The 13,693-nt window shown below is 61.5% G+C and overlaps 1 protein-coding gene across 1 annotated transcript; it reads left to right on the top strand.

Annotated features, from left to right (window-relative positions):
• The first annotated feature begins 6,353 nt into the window (after positions 1-6,353).
• Positions 6,354-8,136, top strand: GPR25 (G protein-coupled receptor 25). Its single transcript, XM_037070549.1, has one exon. It carries the CDS (start codon positions 6,493-6,495, stop codon positions 7,579-7,581), a length of 1,089 nt encoding a protein of 362 aa, XP_036926444.1. The 5' UTR covers positions 6,354-6,492; the 3' UTR covers positions 7,582-8,136.
• The last annotated feature ends 5,557 nt before the right edge of the window (positions 8,137-13,693 follow it).

Raw genomic sequence — 13,693 nt, forward strand, 5'->3', positions numbered from 1 at the left:
CGTTGTGCCCTCCCGTTGGCTCCCGCGAGAAAGCGGTAGCTGTCGATGGCGTGGGGAGTGAAGGCTGGACACAGGGTGCATCCCTCTGGAACGTGGTGCGCGGCCGTCAGAAGGAACTCCGTGAGCAGTTCACACGCCGAGGTCCGTTCCCTAAACCGCGGTTCCCGCACCCGCGCAGTCTTCTCCGTGCTCCTCAGCAGCCGACCTCTCCGAGGGGCAGCGAGGCGGGGGAGCGAGCGGTGAGGGCGGCGCAGGGCCGCCCCCGAGTCTGGAGCCCCGCGGTGACCGTCCCTGCTGCAGCCGGACTGGCTGTGGCCAGCGGAGGACAGCGTGCTTCTGTGGGCCTGCAGGTTCGTTATGGGGCAGCTCTTTTTTAAAAAAAAACCCTTTTTAAAAATCATGCCAATGACGCCCTGGCTGGTGTAGCTCAGTGGATTGAGCGCGGGCCTGCGAACCAGAGTATTGTGGTTCGATTCCCAGTCAGGGCACATGCCTGGGTTGCAGGCCCAGTTCCCTGCAGGGGACACATGAGAGGCAACCATACATTGATATTTCTCTCCCTCTCTCCTTCTCTTTCCCTCTAAAGATAAATAAATAAAATTTAAAAGAAAAATCACACAAACGAGAAAGCTGCTGTCCTGCTGAGCCAGGCGGGTTCTCAAAGAACCTCACTGACAGTGCTTGTGTCCTCGGGGTCAGAAGTTGGCGACCGTTGCTCAGTGACAGTCACCGAGGCGTGGCACGGCTGCCCCTCAACACGGCTTTTCAGTCTGTTTCGGGATGACTGTTACAGGTTTTTTCTTTGGCTGTTTGAAGCCAAACGCAGCCTCTCACCTGGTTTCGCAGACACTGCTGGGCGGAGTGGCATGTGGTCCGCACCCTGTCCCCGCAGAACAGCCCCCGGGCACTGTGCGGGTCTCCCTGTCACCTGAATAAAAGCTCGGCCCCAGACGACCTGCTCCTGAGTAAGTCGTGTTGTTGTTGTGACCCTGTTTGGGCCGAGGCAACCTAATCACATGGCGCTCCTGGGTCATGACCCCTGTGTAAAGTTCATGACCTGCCTACAGGAGGTGCGTCTCACCAACAGCAGGCTTGTCTGAGGCACCCTGGGTTGAGCTCAGTCCTCACGGTGGGGGAAGAGTGTGCGCCCACCGTCCGCGGCCGTGCCCGCTGGCTCCGCCAGTGAACGGGCAGCAAGACTGAGCCTGAACAAACACCGACGGAACTGAGCGGCTGTCAGACTCTCCGGCCTGCGTGCCAGCCACAAATGACAAAACCAAAGGAAAAACCCAACCTTCCCATGTCACCATGCCCAGACCCCTGCTTTCGTCCCTCCACAAGGCGTCCGCCCTGCGGAGCTGTCCGCCCTCCCGCCACGATAGGTGGTGAGTGCTTTCATTTTCCATCGTACACACGTTTCCCCACGAGACTGCCGTAGGAGAGAGGAGTCCACACCCTGGCGGCCACACCCGCTGCCGGCGGGTCCCCCTGCTCTGGCCAGTAGGGGTCAGCCAGGCAGAGGAGGGGCTGTGACCTGCCCGTGCAGAGTGCGCAAGGTGCGGGAAGGCGGGCCAGACCGAGGGCAGGGGGTCAAGGGAGGATGTTTGGAGTGTAGCTGTGTTTCCGCAGTGTGCCCCCCCCGCATCCGTGCTTTGGGGGCACCGTCTTACCTGCTGTCGCATCGAAGCCCGGAGCCCTGCAGCTCTGCGTCCCCGCAAGGGAGACATGCTGGGCAGTGGCCTTACCAGCTTCCTCGCCATAGGGACTCAATACACACTTGTCCAGCAAAGGGGTCCTGGCCCGAAATTCAGAGTCGGACCCTGTGGGACAGGCCATCCAGGACCTGGCTCCACCACCTGGGGTGGCCCCACCAGGGCAGGGGGGCCTTGCCCAGTCCCCATGCTGTGAAAGACATCGCCAGGCGGCCGGGGTGCGTCCCCATGGAGCAACTTCGTGGGCCGCGGGGTGACCGTGGAAGGAAGGGCCCGCCCTCCCCAGAGGGGCCCTTTTGGTGCCGAGGGATTTCCCTGTCACTCGGCCCTGCAGCCTGGGCCGGTTTTACCTGTGAGAACCACGGACGGACATGGGGAGAGACAGGGGCCCTGCTTTCCTTGAAGGCCCGTCTTCCCCGCACCCTGCCCCCGAGGGCCACAGAGGAGTCACCCGGAAGAGACCCGGCGCACCTGCAGGCCACAGGCTCTCACGCTGAGTCACCCCGGGGGTGGGAGCCCTGTTTGTGGCAGAGAAACGGGCCCGTGCCAGCCACCCCAGGGGTGGGACTGGACATTTCTGAAATAACTGAGCACTGGACACATCCTTCAAGGCCTTAGGCACCGAGGCAGAGGGCCATTTCCCCAGTGTGCCCACCAAGCCTGTCACGCACGCGCACATGCACACGCACACATGCCCCACACACAGCTCAGCGCTCCCCCAGCAGGTGTAGGCGCACAGGCAGGGTGGCCCCACCAGGTCTTTCTTGCCCTCACTGCGCCCAGCCTCTAGTCGGACTGTCCTGCTGGGCTCTGAACAGGCACAGACAGGTGGCCAGTATGCTGGGTGGGCAGGTGGGCAGCTGGTCCCGGCTCATTGTCCGTTACAGCTGGGACTCGATGTGACTTCACAGTGATTTCAAGTAAAATCTCTGCTGTCAGTTTCATAGTTTTTGGAAAGTTCAACAAAAATCTGAAAAAAAAGATCGCACTCTGAGTCACTGGGAGAAAAAGACAAACTTATTTTTAACAAGAACAGAATTGAATGTTTTTAGCTTATCAAAGGGAAAGTAAGTTTTTAAAATCCGTACCCGAGGACGAGCTCTCAAAGAGGCAGGGTGGGGGAGAGGGAGGAGGGAGAGAAACATCCACGGTTGCCTCTCGCACATCCAGACTGGTGCCCGAACCCGCGACCTTTCCGTTTGTGGGCTGACGCTCCTAGTGCCAGCCCACCGGCCAGGGTGAGAAAGTTTTAAGTGCTGATGTTGCTAAGGACAACAAATGGGACGCTGTGAACATGTAAAACTCAAGACAATGAAAAATCACTAAGAACAAAGCCTGAAGAAAGACCTGGATTCAGTGTCGTGATGGTGATGCCCTGATGCACACGGTCACGCCAGAGACCTGGGTGCCGGACACGGTGGCACAGGCCCCGCAGGGGAGCTGAACGGGCAAAGACTTCCCACCTGTGCCCTGGAAGAATGCAAATTTTTTAAAAGATGCCTTCTCACCACATTTCCTGTGGAAGTGGAAAAAACAGGCTTTACTGATGGATGTGGGCAGTGATGTTACCTCACCTGGGCCCTTGGACGACACCCCGCGGTCCCTCAGCCCTGAGCTGTTCGCAGCCTTTGACCCGCACGAGGGATCCCCAGCATGAAAACCGCACCCAAGTAGGCAAACAGTGGTCCTGAGTGCAGGCATTGCAAATTCCTGCAACAGCAAAAATCCTGGACAGACCCTAAATGTCCAAAATCGAGGAATTAGAAAATTAAGCCATCCCCCAAAATGTGAGATGGCTCAGCATTCACCCGCTAATCAATCACAAATGTGAGTTGACCCGGTGATGCACAAAACAAAACAAAAAGAAAAACTTGCGGGGAGGGTCTGAAATAGAATGTGAAAGCACAGAAAATCCCGAGAGTGGCGAGGTGATCAAACAAGCTCTCCCCTCGCTGGTTGGCAGCGAGGTCCCCAGGTCACCAGGACCGGGAAGGCGTTCTCGTTTGTGACGGAAAAGGCGAGTGTGATGCTTAGCCCTTCCCCCAAGGTTCAGATGGCTTGCACAGAAAAACAGAAATCGGGGGGCACCTTGCAGGAGCCCACGAAGGGGCAGAAATGAAACCTGCTGCTCAGAGCTCACTGGCGCAAGGCAGACGTCCGCTGCTCAGGGACGGCCTGTGCCCCAGGCCCGTGCCAGTCACCAGGACGGACAGAGAGTGGGTGGGCCCCTGCCCACTGTGCCCTGTGGATGCCTGTCAGCAGGTGGCCAGGACCTCCTCCTCCTGTGGGCAGCAGACTGGTGTAGTGGGCCTGGGTCACAGAACCGGCTAGGTGGGCGGCTAGGTTCGTGGCTCGGGCCTTTGCTGCTCCCGTCCCGCATATGGGGGGGCGGGGCGGGGCGAGAAAGGCCAGAACCTCTGACCTGTCGGTCAGAAAGGCCCATGGGGCCCAGGCCCCGCAGGGAGAAGCCCTCGCATACTCTGGGCCACAGACTTCCCCTGCGTGCGAGGCCACAGCCCAGGAAGCAAGAGTCTGTGTTTCTCATAAACAACCTAGTTCCACTTGCCAGCCCCACCCATGCCCCTTCGGCGCGCTCACCCCATCTCCTCACTCACCTGGTGTTTCCCTGCCATTCCTCTCTCAGTTTCAGAGCCATGGGCCACAGGGGCCGCAGACACAGGGTGTGGGTGCCACTCACCAGCACCCAGGGGGTCAGACATTAGGACTTCTCTGAATCTCCAGCAGCCCCTTAGGTGTCTGCCCTCAGGATGGGGGGGGTCTTGGGAGCGGGGGGCGGGGGAGAACCATGCCTGAGGCTGCAATGCCCTCCTTGGCCTGGGAGAGGACCAGCCAGACACAGGCAGGCCCCACTCTCCCTATGAGTCCCCAGCTCCCTGGGGTTGCTCTGCACTGGAGGGACCACCAGCTGGAAGCCTCTGTCCCCGGGCGCGCAGATGAGGACAGGGCTCTTAGGCTCTCGGGGGTGCCTTGGTTTGAATCATGAACAAATGCCTTCATCCCCCTCCGAGAGATCAATGCCAAACCCAATACACACAGAGGCCTCTCAGGGGACCGGGCAACACCCACGGAATCCCCAGCACAACTCCCAGGCCTGTCCTCGACTCCTCTCTGCTGAGACCCCTTCTCTCTTGAGTAGACCCTCTCCCTGCTATCCCACCGCCAGACCTCCCTACCCCCAGCATAAGTGACCAGAGCCCACAGTGGGGTCCCCTGGCCCGAGCCTGTCCCCGTCCAGCCCAGCCAAAGATGGGTGTGTGTCCTACTCAAAAATGGCGGGGGCTCCTCACCACCTACAGAAGGAAATGCAAGCTTGCCACCTGCTTCCTCTCCTCCCGCGCTCCATGCACCATCCCCCCCCTGCCCAGCGTGGTCACCCTGGGCCCAGTGACCCCTGCTCTCCCTCTGCTCAGGCTCGGCTCCTTCCTGGACCTGCCCCAGTGACACCCTGCACCGCTTGTTCAGTGCCCCCCTCCATCGGGAGGACCCTGTGTCCAGTGTCTCCACAGTGTGACTCTGCTCAGGGCAGGGGCGGGGGGACACCACTCAGCTGCACATGTCTGTGCCTGGCCTGGACCGTGAACCTGGAAGGCCAAGGCCGCCTCCCTTGCAGTGCCGGGGACAACGCCTGTCACTGTTGGTGACTGGGGTAAACTCGCTGGTCCTTCTTCCCCCGGGGTCTGACACCACATCGCCCCTCAGGTTGTCACTCATCCCTGGTGCCAGCAGGATGGGCCCTGGGAAGGCGCACACAAGGGGACCTTAGCTCCAGTGCGGCATCTCACCGGAAGGAGGTAGGCCTCACCAGCGTCTCCCAGAATCCCGGCTGTGCCCCACCTTCCGGAGACAGGGTGTGGCTCCCCTTGCCACCCCCACCTCCCCTGACTCTCCCTCCCTCCTGTGAGCCCCCAACCCCTGACTTAGGGCCGCTGCTCTGGACCACCGCCCTGGACCGCGCTGGGTGCCCTGTGCTGAGCTTCCCTCTGTGTCTGGCTTAAGCGGAGGGTTTTGCCGAATGGAGGGAGGTGGGGAAGAACTTGGACATGAAGCCCAGGCTCCGCTCCTTTTGTCTGGGGAATGCCATCCCTGGGTCCTCGGCCGGAACTCCCCCACTTGGCTTCCCGAGGATCCGATTAGGTCAGGAAAGCGACTCTGTGTGGCCAGACCCTCGGCACAGTGTCCTGGGACGCTCACACCGGCCGGTGAGCTCTGGTGACTGGAGGCAGGGCCCCAGAGGCGGGCTCCCCACACACCCACCGGCCCAGGGCACAAGAACTTCTTCCGGGACTGCAGGGGGGTGGGCGCGAGGCCCTACCGCCCAGAGGAAACCCTTCTGTGGGTCTCCCTCCTCCCCTCTGAAACCAGAGAACACCAGTGCCCAGATCCTGGGGGGCAGGGAGGGGGAGCACAGAAGGGCTCCGGAGCACTCACACCTCGTGCCCCGACCTCAGGCTGCCCCCAGCGGGGGGCCAGGCGGGTCTCCAGGCACTGAGGACTCTTCCTCTGGGTGCCCAGGGACGGAGGTCCTCTGCCTTGTCCCTCTCCCGTCCCTTCCCCTGTGCAACCCCAAGTCGCAGGCCATCATCCCCCCACCAGGGAAGCCGCCCCTCCCCCACACTCTCCTCCCCTCCTCCACCTTCCTGCCCACCCATCCCCTGGGCCTGGGTTGCAGGAAGGGAGGTGCTGGGCACCCGCCTGCAGAGCCGCTGCCGCCACCTGCGCCCGCGCTGCGTCGTCGGTGCGCACAGGCTCTGGCCCGGCCATGCCGCCCAATCAGCCCTGGAGCCCCAGCCCGCAGACGGCGCCCTGGGACTACTCGGGGTCGGGGTCTGGCGCCCTGGAGGAGGAGCTGGAGCTGTGCGCGTCCTGGGAGCTGCCCTACGCCCGCGCCTTCGTCCCCACGCTCTACCTGGCAGCCTTCGCCGTCGGCCTGCTGGGCAACGGCCTGGTGCTGCGGCTGCTGGCCCGGCGGCGCGCCCCGCGGCGGCTGGCGGACACCTTCGTGCTGCACCTGGCGGCCGCCGACCTGGGTCTGGTGCTGACGCTCCCTCTGTGGGCCGCGGCGGCGGCGCGGGAAGACCGCTGGCCCTTCGGCCTCGCGCTGTGCAAGCTGAGCGGCTTCGCCGTGGCCGCCTCGTGCTGCGCAGGCACGCTGCTGCTGGCCGGCCTGGCCGCTGACCGCTACCTGGCCGTGGCCCGGCGGCTCGGAGCGCGCCCGCTGCGCTCCCCGCGGTGCGTGCGCGCCCTGTGCGGGGGCGCCTGGGCCGCGTCGCTGCTGGTGGGCCTGCCGGCCCTGGTTTTCCGCGACCTGCAGCCGTTGCCCGAAGGCTCCGGCAGTCAGTGCGGGGAGAGGCCCTCCGACGCCTTCCAGGCCCTCGGGCTGCTGCTGCTGCTGCTCACCTGTGCGCTGCCCCTGGGCGCCACCTTCTTCTGCTACTGCCGCCTGGCCCACCGTCTTCGCCGGCCGCGGCGCCTGGGCCGCGTCCCCACCGCTCCGCTCCGCATCATCTGCGCGGTCGAGGGCGCCTTCGTGGGCTCCTGGCTGCCCTTCAGCGTCCTGCGCATCGTCCTCCACCTGGCGCGCCTCGGGGCGGTGCCTCTGCCCTGCCGCCTGCTGCAGGCGCTGCGCTGGGGCCTCACCATCGCCACTTGCTTGGCCTTCGGCCACAGCTGCGCCAACCCCCTCATCTACCTGCTGCTGGACCGCTCGTTCCGAGTCCGGGCCTGGCGCCTGGCGCACGGGCTCAGCTCGGTGTCCTCGCGCTCTGGGGACCCCAGCGCCGAGGTCCAGGGCCCGGCCCAAAGCTGGGGACGAGCACAAACAGAGAGCCCAGCGGCGGCAGGCCCCTAGCAGCCCCAGCCCGACGGAGGCCCAGGGAGGCGGCTGGATCCCCCAGACACTTCTCCCCTGCTGGCAGCACGTCGCTGGGCCAGCAGCTCGGACTCCTCTGCCGTCGCCTTTCCCAGACCTCAGGGCTTCTTGAACTCCCCCAGCCAGGTGGCGGGGCCAGCCCTCTCTCAGCCCAGTGGCTGCCTGGGCTGACTCCCTCTAGGCTGTGCTGGGATGCCCACAGGCCCACCAGGTACAGGAGAGGGGAATGGGCTTCTTCCCTGCCATCAGCAGCACGGACTGCAATATCCAACTCAAGCCCCAAAGCTGCTGTCTCCAGCTGTGGTGCCTGCGAGAGCCACCGAGTCCTGAGAAACACCTTCTCCAAGTCTGACCTCGGGCCTCTCCACTCCTGAATGCTCGGCAGACTGTGGGAATGGACAGCCCTCGTGCACGTCACCTTCGCAGCCTTTGCCCTGTGGGTTAGTCACATCAGTTCAGATTTTCAGTTTCAAGGTGCACCAAAGCCCTGGGAACCAGCCCCAGCACAAGCTGCCGGGTGCATTCACCCCGTGATTTCCCAGAGGGCTGCCCTGGGTGGACAACTTCTCCCCGCGCCTCGGAGCCTCGGCGCTCACCTGGCAGTTCCCCAGGCCTCTCCCTGGAAGAAGGGAACCGGGACTCCCTCGGCAGGCAGTAGTCGGATTCTCCGTCACGCGGCCAGCGACACCAGAACCTTCTGTGCGAGTCTCCTTTCTCAATAAACGCAGCTGCGAGCCTGAGCATGCGTGGGAGTCCTCCCTCCCACGAGCATGGGGGTGACTGAGCCTGGGGCCAGACAGAACTCCCCCCGGTAGCTGGGGCCGGCCTCAGGGTGGTCGGGGTTTGGGGGCAGAGTTGGCGGCAGCCCCACGGGCGAGGCCGTCCCGAGGGAGAGCCACGAACGGGTTCTTTTCGCGAGTTGACAGAGCGTGTCCCCTTCTGTAGGCCGTGGAGAGGACAAAGGTGGAAGGGCCGATGACGGCCAGAGGCCACCTCAAAGAGGACACGCGGCCTTGTGGTTTTCAGCTGCGCACGGGGCCTTTGCTGCCGTCCTTTCTGAGGCCACCCAGCCCAAGGGTTCAGGACACTGCCGTGTTGTGGCTCCATGGCCTGCCTCTGAGGTTTCTGGGGGCCGGAAATTCCGTGTTTGTACTGTCATATATATATATATATATATATATATATATATATATGTATATAAAACACTGGGTAGTATATATATATATATATAAAACACTGGGTGGTGNTAGTGTGTGTGTGTGTATATATATATATATATATATATATACACACACACACACACACACTACCCAGTACATATACAATGTTTATACAGTGTATTTATATATCTGTGCACACGGACCCCCCTTGCCTGTTTTCCGCCGCCAACCCGGGACGTTAAAACCAGAGGAGTGACCTCTGGACGGCCCACGGCGGCACCACCCAGAGAGCTGTTTGCCAGGGTCTCAGGAGAGTGGCTACCGTGGCTGCCAGGCTGAAAATGAAAAGGTCGTTTAGCATTGGCGTCAGGAAGTTTCTATGGAGGTCACTGTCTCCTTCCCTTCTCATAAACGCCCCCCTCCCACCCCGCCCCGCCCTGCCTTTGTCTCCTAATCGCTGTGCTCTCCGGGTTTCTGCCCCAGCAGATGGACGCTTTCAGAAGAGCTTTTTTCCTTCTTTTTAACTCCAGTAAAATTCTTGTTGCTTTTCACTTTGGCCTTTTATTTTCGGGTTAACAGTCCTTTTGCTTTAAGCAGATTTGCCATAAAGGAATTCAGTCTGTTAGGGGAAGGAGCTCAGGAATTCTGCCCCCCGGAGCCAGCCTGCAGCCTGTGGGGAGCCGGCAAGACAAACTTCGCTTTCCTGTCGGAGAGCCCGGCCCCCTGAGCCCTCCCTGCCCTCCCAGTGGCTCTCGGGGGCAAGAGGTGATTATTTCTCCGGGGTGGGGGTGGGGGGTTCTCAGCTTCCCGAACAGGCCCTCTCTAGTTTGTGCAGGCTGAGTCCGCACCGCTACTCAGTCCCCAGCAGCTCCTACCCACTTCCTACTTGTGCCCCCTGAAGCCAGACCAGGACTTTCTCTGTGCCCAGGGGGGCTCTCACTGCCCCAACCCCCACCCCACCCCCAGCCGTTACTGAAACTGTTTCCCTCCAATGTGGCCAGAAAGTTCCCTCCCTTCATTGTGTGGGTCCCTGAGCGAGCCCGCCGGGTCCTGGGGAGGCCAGGCTGCTCAGCGCGGAGCCGGCTGAGTGAGCAGGCTGGTACCAGGGCTGGCAGAAGGGCAGTCTCAGGAAGAAGCTGGTCAACCTGCAGCCAGAGCCTGAGGACTAAGTCTTACCCCACCCCCACTCCCCCACCCTCCCAAGTGCTGGACTTCGGGGGGGGCGGGGGTTCCCTTTCAGGTTCTTGAAGGATTCTGTAACTCCGAACATCCTTATCAGGGACATTCCAAAAATTTTACGCTGTTGCTTCAAGAGAGATTGGAAAACGTTGATGATAAATTTTAAAAGGTCACCCGATTCTGTCCGGCACCCACATGGTTCAGGGTCGTAAAGTTAACGGTTGCTGTGGTTTGGGAGTGCGACAAAGCACTCGAAAGGGACCCAAACGTGCCTCCTGCCTGGTCTCCAGGGATCCTGGCCATTGGCCATCTATGTCACTGCCTGGTTTAGCGTCCGTCTCCTGGCAGAACCTGAGGTCCCCGAGCGAAGGGCGCTGTTTTATCCCACGCTGTGTCCCTGCGCCTGGAGCCGGCAGGGGCCCGCAGGCGGCAGCAGCTGGGGCAGGGACGGTCAGGAAGGCCGTGTCACTGTGGGACAGGATACGCCCCAAGGTGACGGGGACTGGCAATGCTGCGCTCTGTGTGTCTTTTCTGAAATGGCACACGGCAGGACGGGCCAGAGGGACCGTGCGAGAGCGAGGCCATAATCCTTTTCCCACTTCTTCATCCTTGACGGGTTCTAGGAGCTTTTCGTTCTTCAAGGCAGTTAAGGAAGAGGCTCGAGGTCCTGGGCCCTGGCTCCCGCCATCGCTGCCCGTCTCAGGTGGCGCCCCTCCACTGGCTCACTTGGGTGCAGGGTGGACAAGACGCATCTCTGTCATCACCAGAAGAGAGGAGCCGCCGGGGGGGGGGGGCTGAGCTGGGTGCTGAAAGGTCAGCCCCCGGGCACCCTGGGCACGGGTATTTCTGACTCGGTGCTTGTGACTAATTCTGAGCATTCTTGTCGCCTCCCTGACCCCATGGCTCCCTCTCAGGGCACAGTGTGGGAACCCAGGCCCAGGGTTATGAGTGATCTGGGGAACTCAGGGGCTGGCAGGGCTGCACTGGTGATATGACTCAGCCCTGTCACTCTGGGGGACTGCCAGTGCTCTCGACTCCGGGGGGTCCTCGGGTCCGGACCGCTCTGGGCCTCGGCCCAGTGGCCTGCAGGAGGCCCCTGAGCACCCTACGCCCCCAGCGGGCCCCAGCCTCAGTGATGGGGAGACCCCCCCAGCAGAAGCCCAGGGAACACCCGAGAGGGGGGAGCAAGTGAAGGTGTGAATCCGCCTCCCTCCTCACTCTCCTCAGAGCCAGAAAGTGTTTACTCAGCGTGCGCTCACGCCTGCCCAGAGCCAGCTCAGCCTGAGTCCTGGGCATGCCTCTCACAGGACGGTGCCTCGGGAAGAAGCCTGTTTTGTCCACTCGAGGACACGAGACCGGGAGGCACCTGCCCGGGGTCAGGAGCAGCCCCACGCACAGCTCTGCAGGTCGCGTCCCCCCCCCCCCGCCCCCGTTTTCAGAAAGCACACCCACGGGGCTGACCTGTTCTCACGCCCCTGCGGGAAGCAGGGCTCAGAGTCCGGCTGCGTGGAAGTGGGTCAGCCGAGTCCCGGCCCAGCAGAGCAGGAAGTGCCACCCCAGACGAGCGCCGCGGGCGTCTGGGAAGAGGTTGTGGTCTGCCCCCCGGGGACGAGCCAGACAGCAGCCGCTCGGTCTCACTCAGCCGCTCTGGAAATGACTGTCCCTCGAGGTGTCCGCTCCCAGGCTCCCCCCGCCACGCGATGCCCCGCTCACCCCAGACAGCCTCAAAAAAGCCGGCTGCACCTCAGGCTGTGCCCACGCACACACACCTCCCCCAGTTCTTTTCATCTTCTTAACCAAGTCTCACACTTTGTGTGCCCTGTGGCGCCCGATTTTCTCAGGGGTTAGTTGCTAAAATTCTTATTCCCATAAAGAGAGAAGTTTAGCATTAAAATAACCAGGGCCCTCTAACAATTTCCTTTACTTTTTCTCTGGCATATTTGCTTCCCAACCTTTCTCTGCCATGTTCTCATTCTGCGTCACTGGGACCACGAGAGTTGTTTCTTTTTTTAATTGCAGAGCATCTTACAAGCATTTTTCTACAGGTGTGTTGACCGTCCCTTCGCAGGCTTCTCTGGGGGGGCGGGGGACCGGACCATAAGTGCCCCGCCCGCTGAGATCAGACCTTCCGTTTGCTCAGGAGCTGCCTCCCATCGGGCCCTCGATGGGTTTTGAGTGTCTGTCCCCAACCTAGTGTGTCCCAGTCATAATTGTGATGATTTTAGAGCCCTGAGCGCCAGCTGTGAGACCCAGCGGGACTCGGGAGCTGCTCGATGACATTGTGACCTGGTGGGTCACTCGCCTGTTTCCACTTCAAGTCCCACCTGTGAAAGGGGACTGAGGCCCCCTAGGCACGGAGCAGGTGTAAAATGTTCTCGGGGAGCGCACGGGACTCCCTCGCCCAGACTGAGCCCTGGATGTTTGCTGGAGTTACCGGGAGTTGAGGACAGAATGACTATGATTTGTGACTGGGACTGAATTCTACCTGGGCTTGGACTTTCCTTCGCAACGCAGGTTTGCTTGGCATTTGCTGCAGGCCCGTGAGTCTGGGAGCCACCCGGGCGACACGGGAGACATGCCCCACCCCCCAGGACGGCCATCACCGGCGGAGTCCCCACCCGCACGGAACGGGGGCAGCGTGGGCTTCCTGGCATCGCGGGAACTACAAGCCGTGCGGCCTTTGATTTTCAGCGAAATGGGAGTTTGCCGTTCCTGTTTCTATGTCCTTCAGACTCAAAGTCATTCCGAGAATTCTGTTCGAGGCATCAGCGGCTTGTTGACTTACACGGAACTGGTCGGTCCCAGTGCCGCGGCAGTGTGCTGTGAGCACACCCAGCACACTGTCTCCCTGGGCAGAGAAAGCCCGGAGTGGTCCCCAAATGGATGGGGCCGAGAGCCTCAGTCACCCAGATGAGCGAGGGGCCCCCTCCCCTGGTCCATCAGCCCAGTGATTCCACAGTCCCACGAGCGGGGGGGCCCAGCCTGCTCCCCTTTGCCTCCTGCCCTGCTTTTCACCAACATTGAAGTGGTTTAAAAACTGCACCCGTCCAAAGGCGAGAGGCCCATATCCGCCCATTACAGAGAAAGCGATCCAGGCAAGAGAGTCCACGTACACAAAAACCAACTCCGCCGCACCACCCAGGACCCGACAGGCCATGGGCAGGAGACCACGGGGAGACCAAGCGCGCACAGCTAACTCCCCAGCCGCTTTGCCACCAAGGCCCCGGAAAAGGCCCTTCCTCTGCGCTCCGCTCCGAGATCCCTCCGCACGCACAGGTCCCCGGCTCAGCGCTCCAGGGCTCCCCAGGGTGCTGTGCGAACAGGGGACTCACTTTAAAATATAACTAATCGACATGGCGGGGTTTCTTCTATCACAATCTGAGTTTGGAAGACAGATGGACAAGAAGCTTACTGCTTTTTAGGAGAGAAAAGTTAAAAAGCAAAATCGCCTTTGGCAACAATTCCTCCGGAGAGGTGGTCCGGCGCGACTGGGACAAGATGCTCCCAATGTCATCACCTGGGTCGTTTCCCAGGGACACTGGGCAGCGCAATCTCGTGGCTAGGANGCCGCACCACCCAGGACCCGACAGGCCATGGGCAGGAGACCACGGGGAGACCAAGCGCGCACAGCTAACTTCCCAGCCGCTTTGCCACCAAGGCCCCGGAAAAGGCCCTTCCTCTGCGCTCCGCTCCGAGATCCCTCCGCACGCACAGGTCCCCGGCTCAGAGAGAAAAGTTAAAAAGCAAAATCG

This window comes from Sturnira hondurensis, unplaced genomic scaffold (assembly GCF_014824575.4).
Source record: "Sturnira hondurensis isolate 20B ecotype Veracruz unplaced genomic scaffold, ASM1482457v3 Scaffold0018805, whole genome shotgun sequence".
NCBI lineage: Eukaryota > Metazoa > Chordata > Mammalia > Chiroptera > Phyllostomidae > Sturnira > Sturnira hondurensis.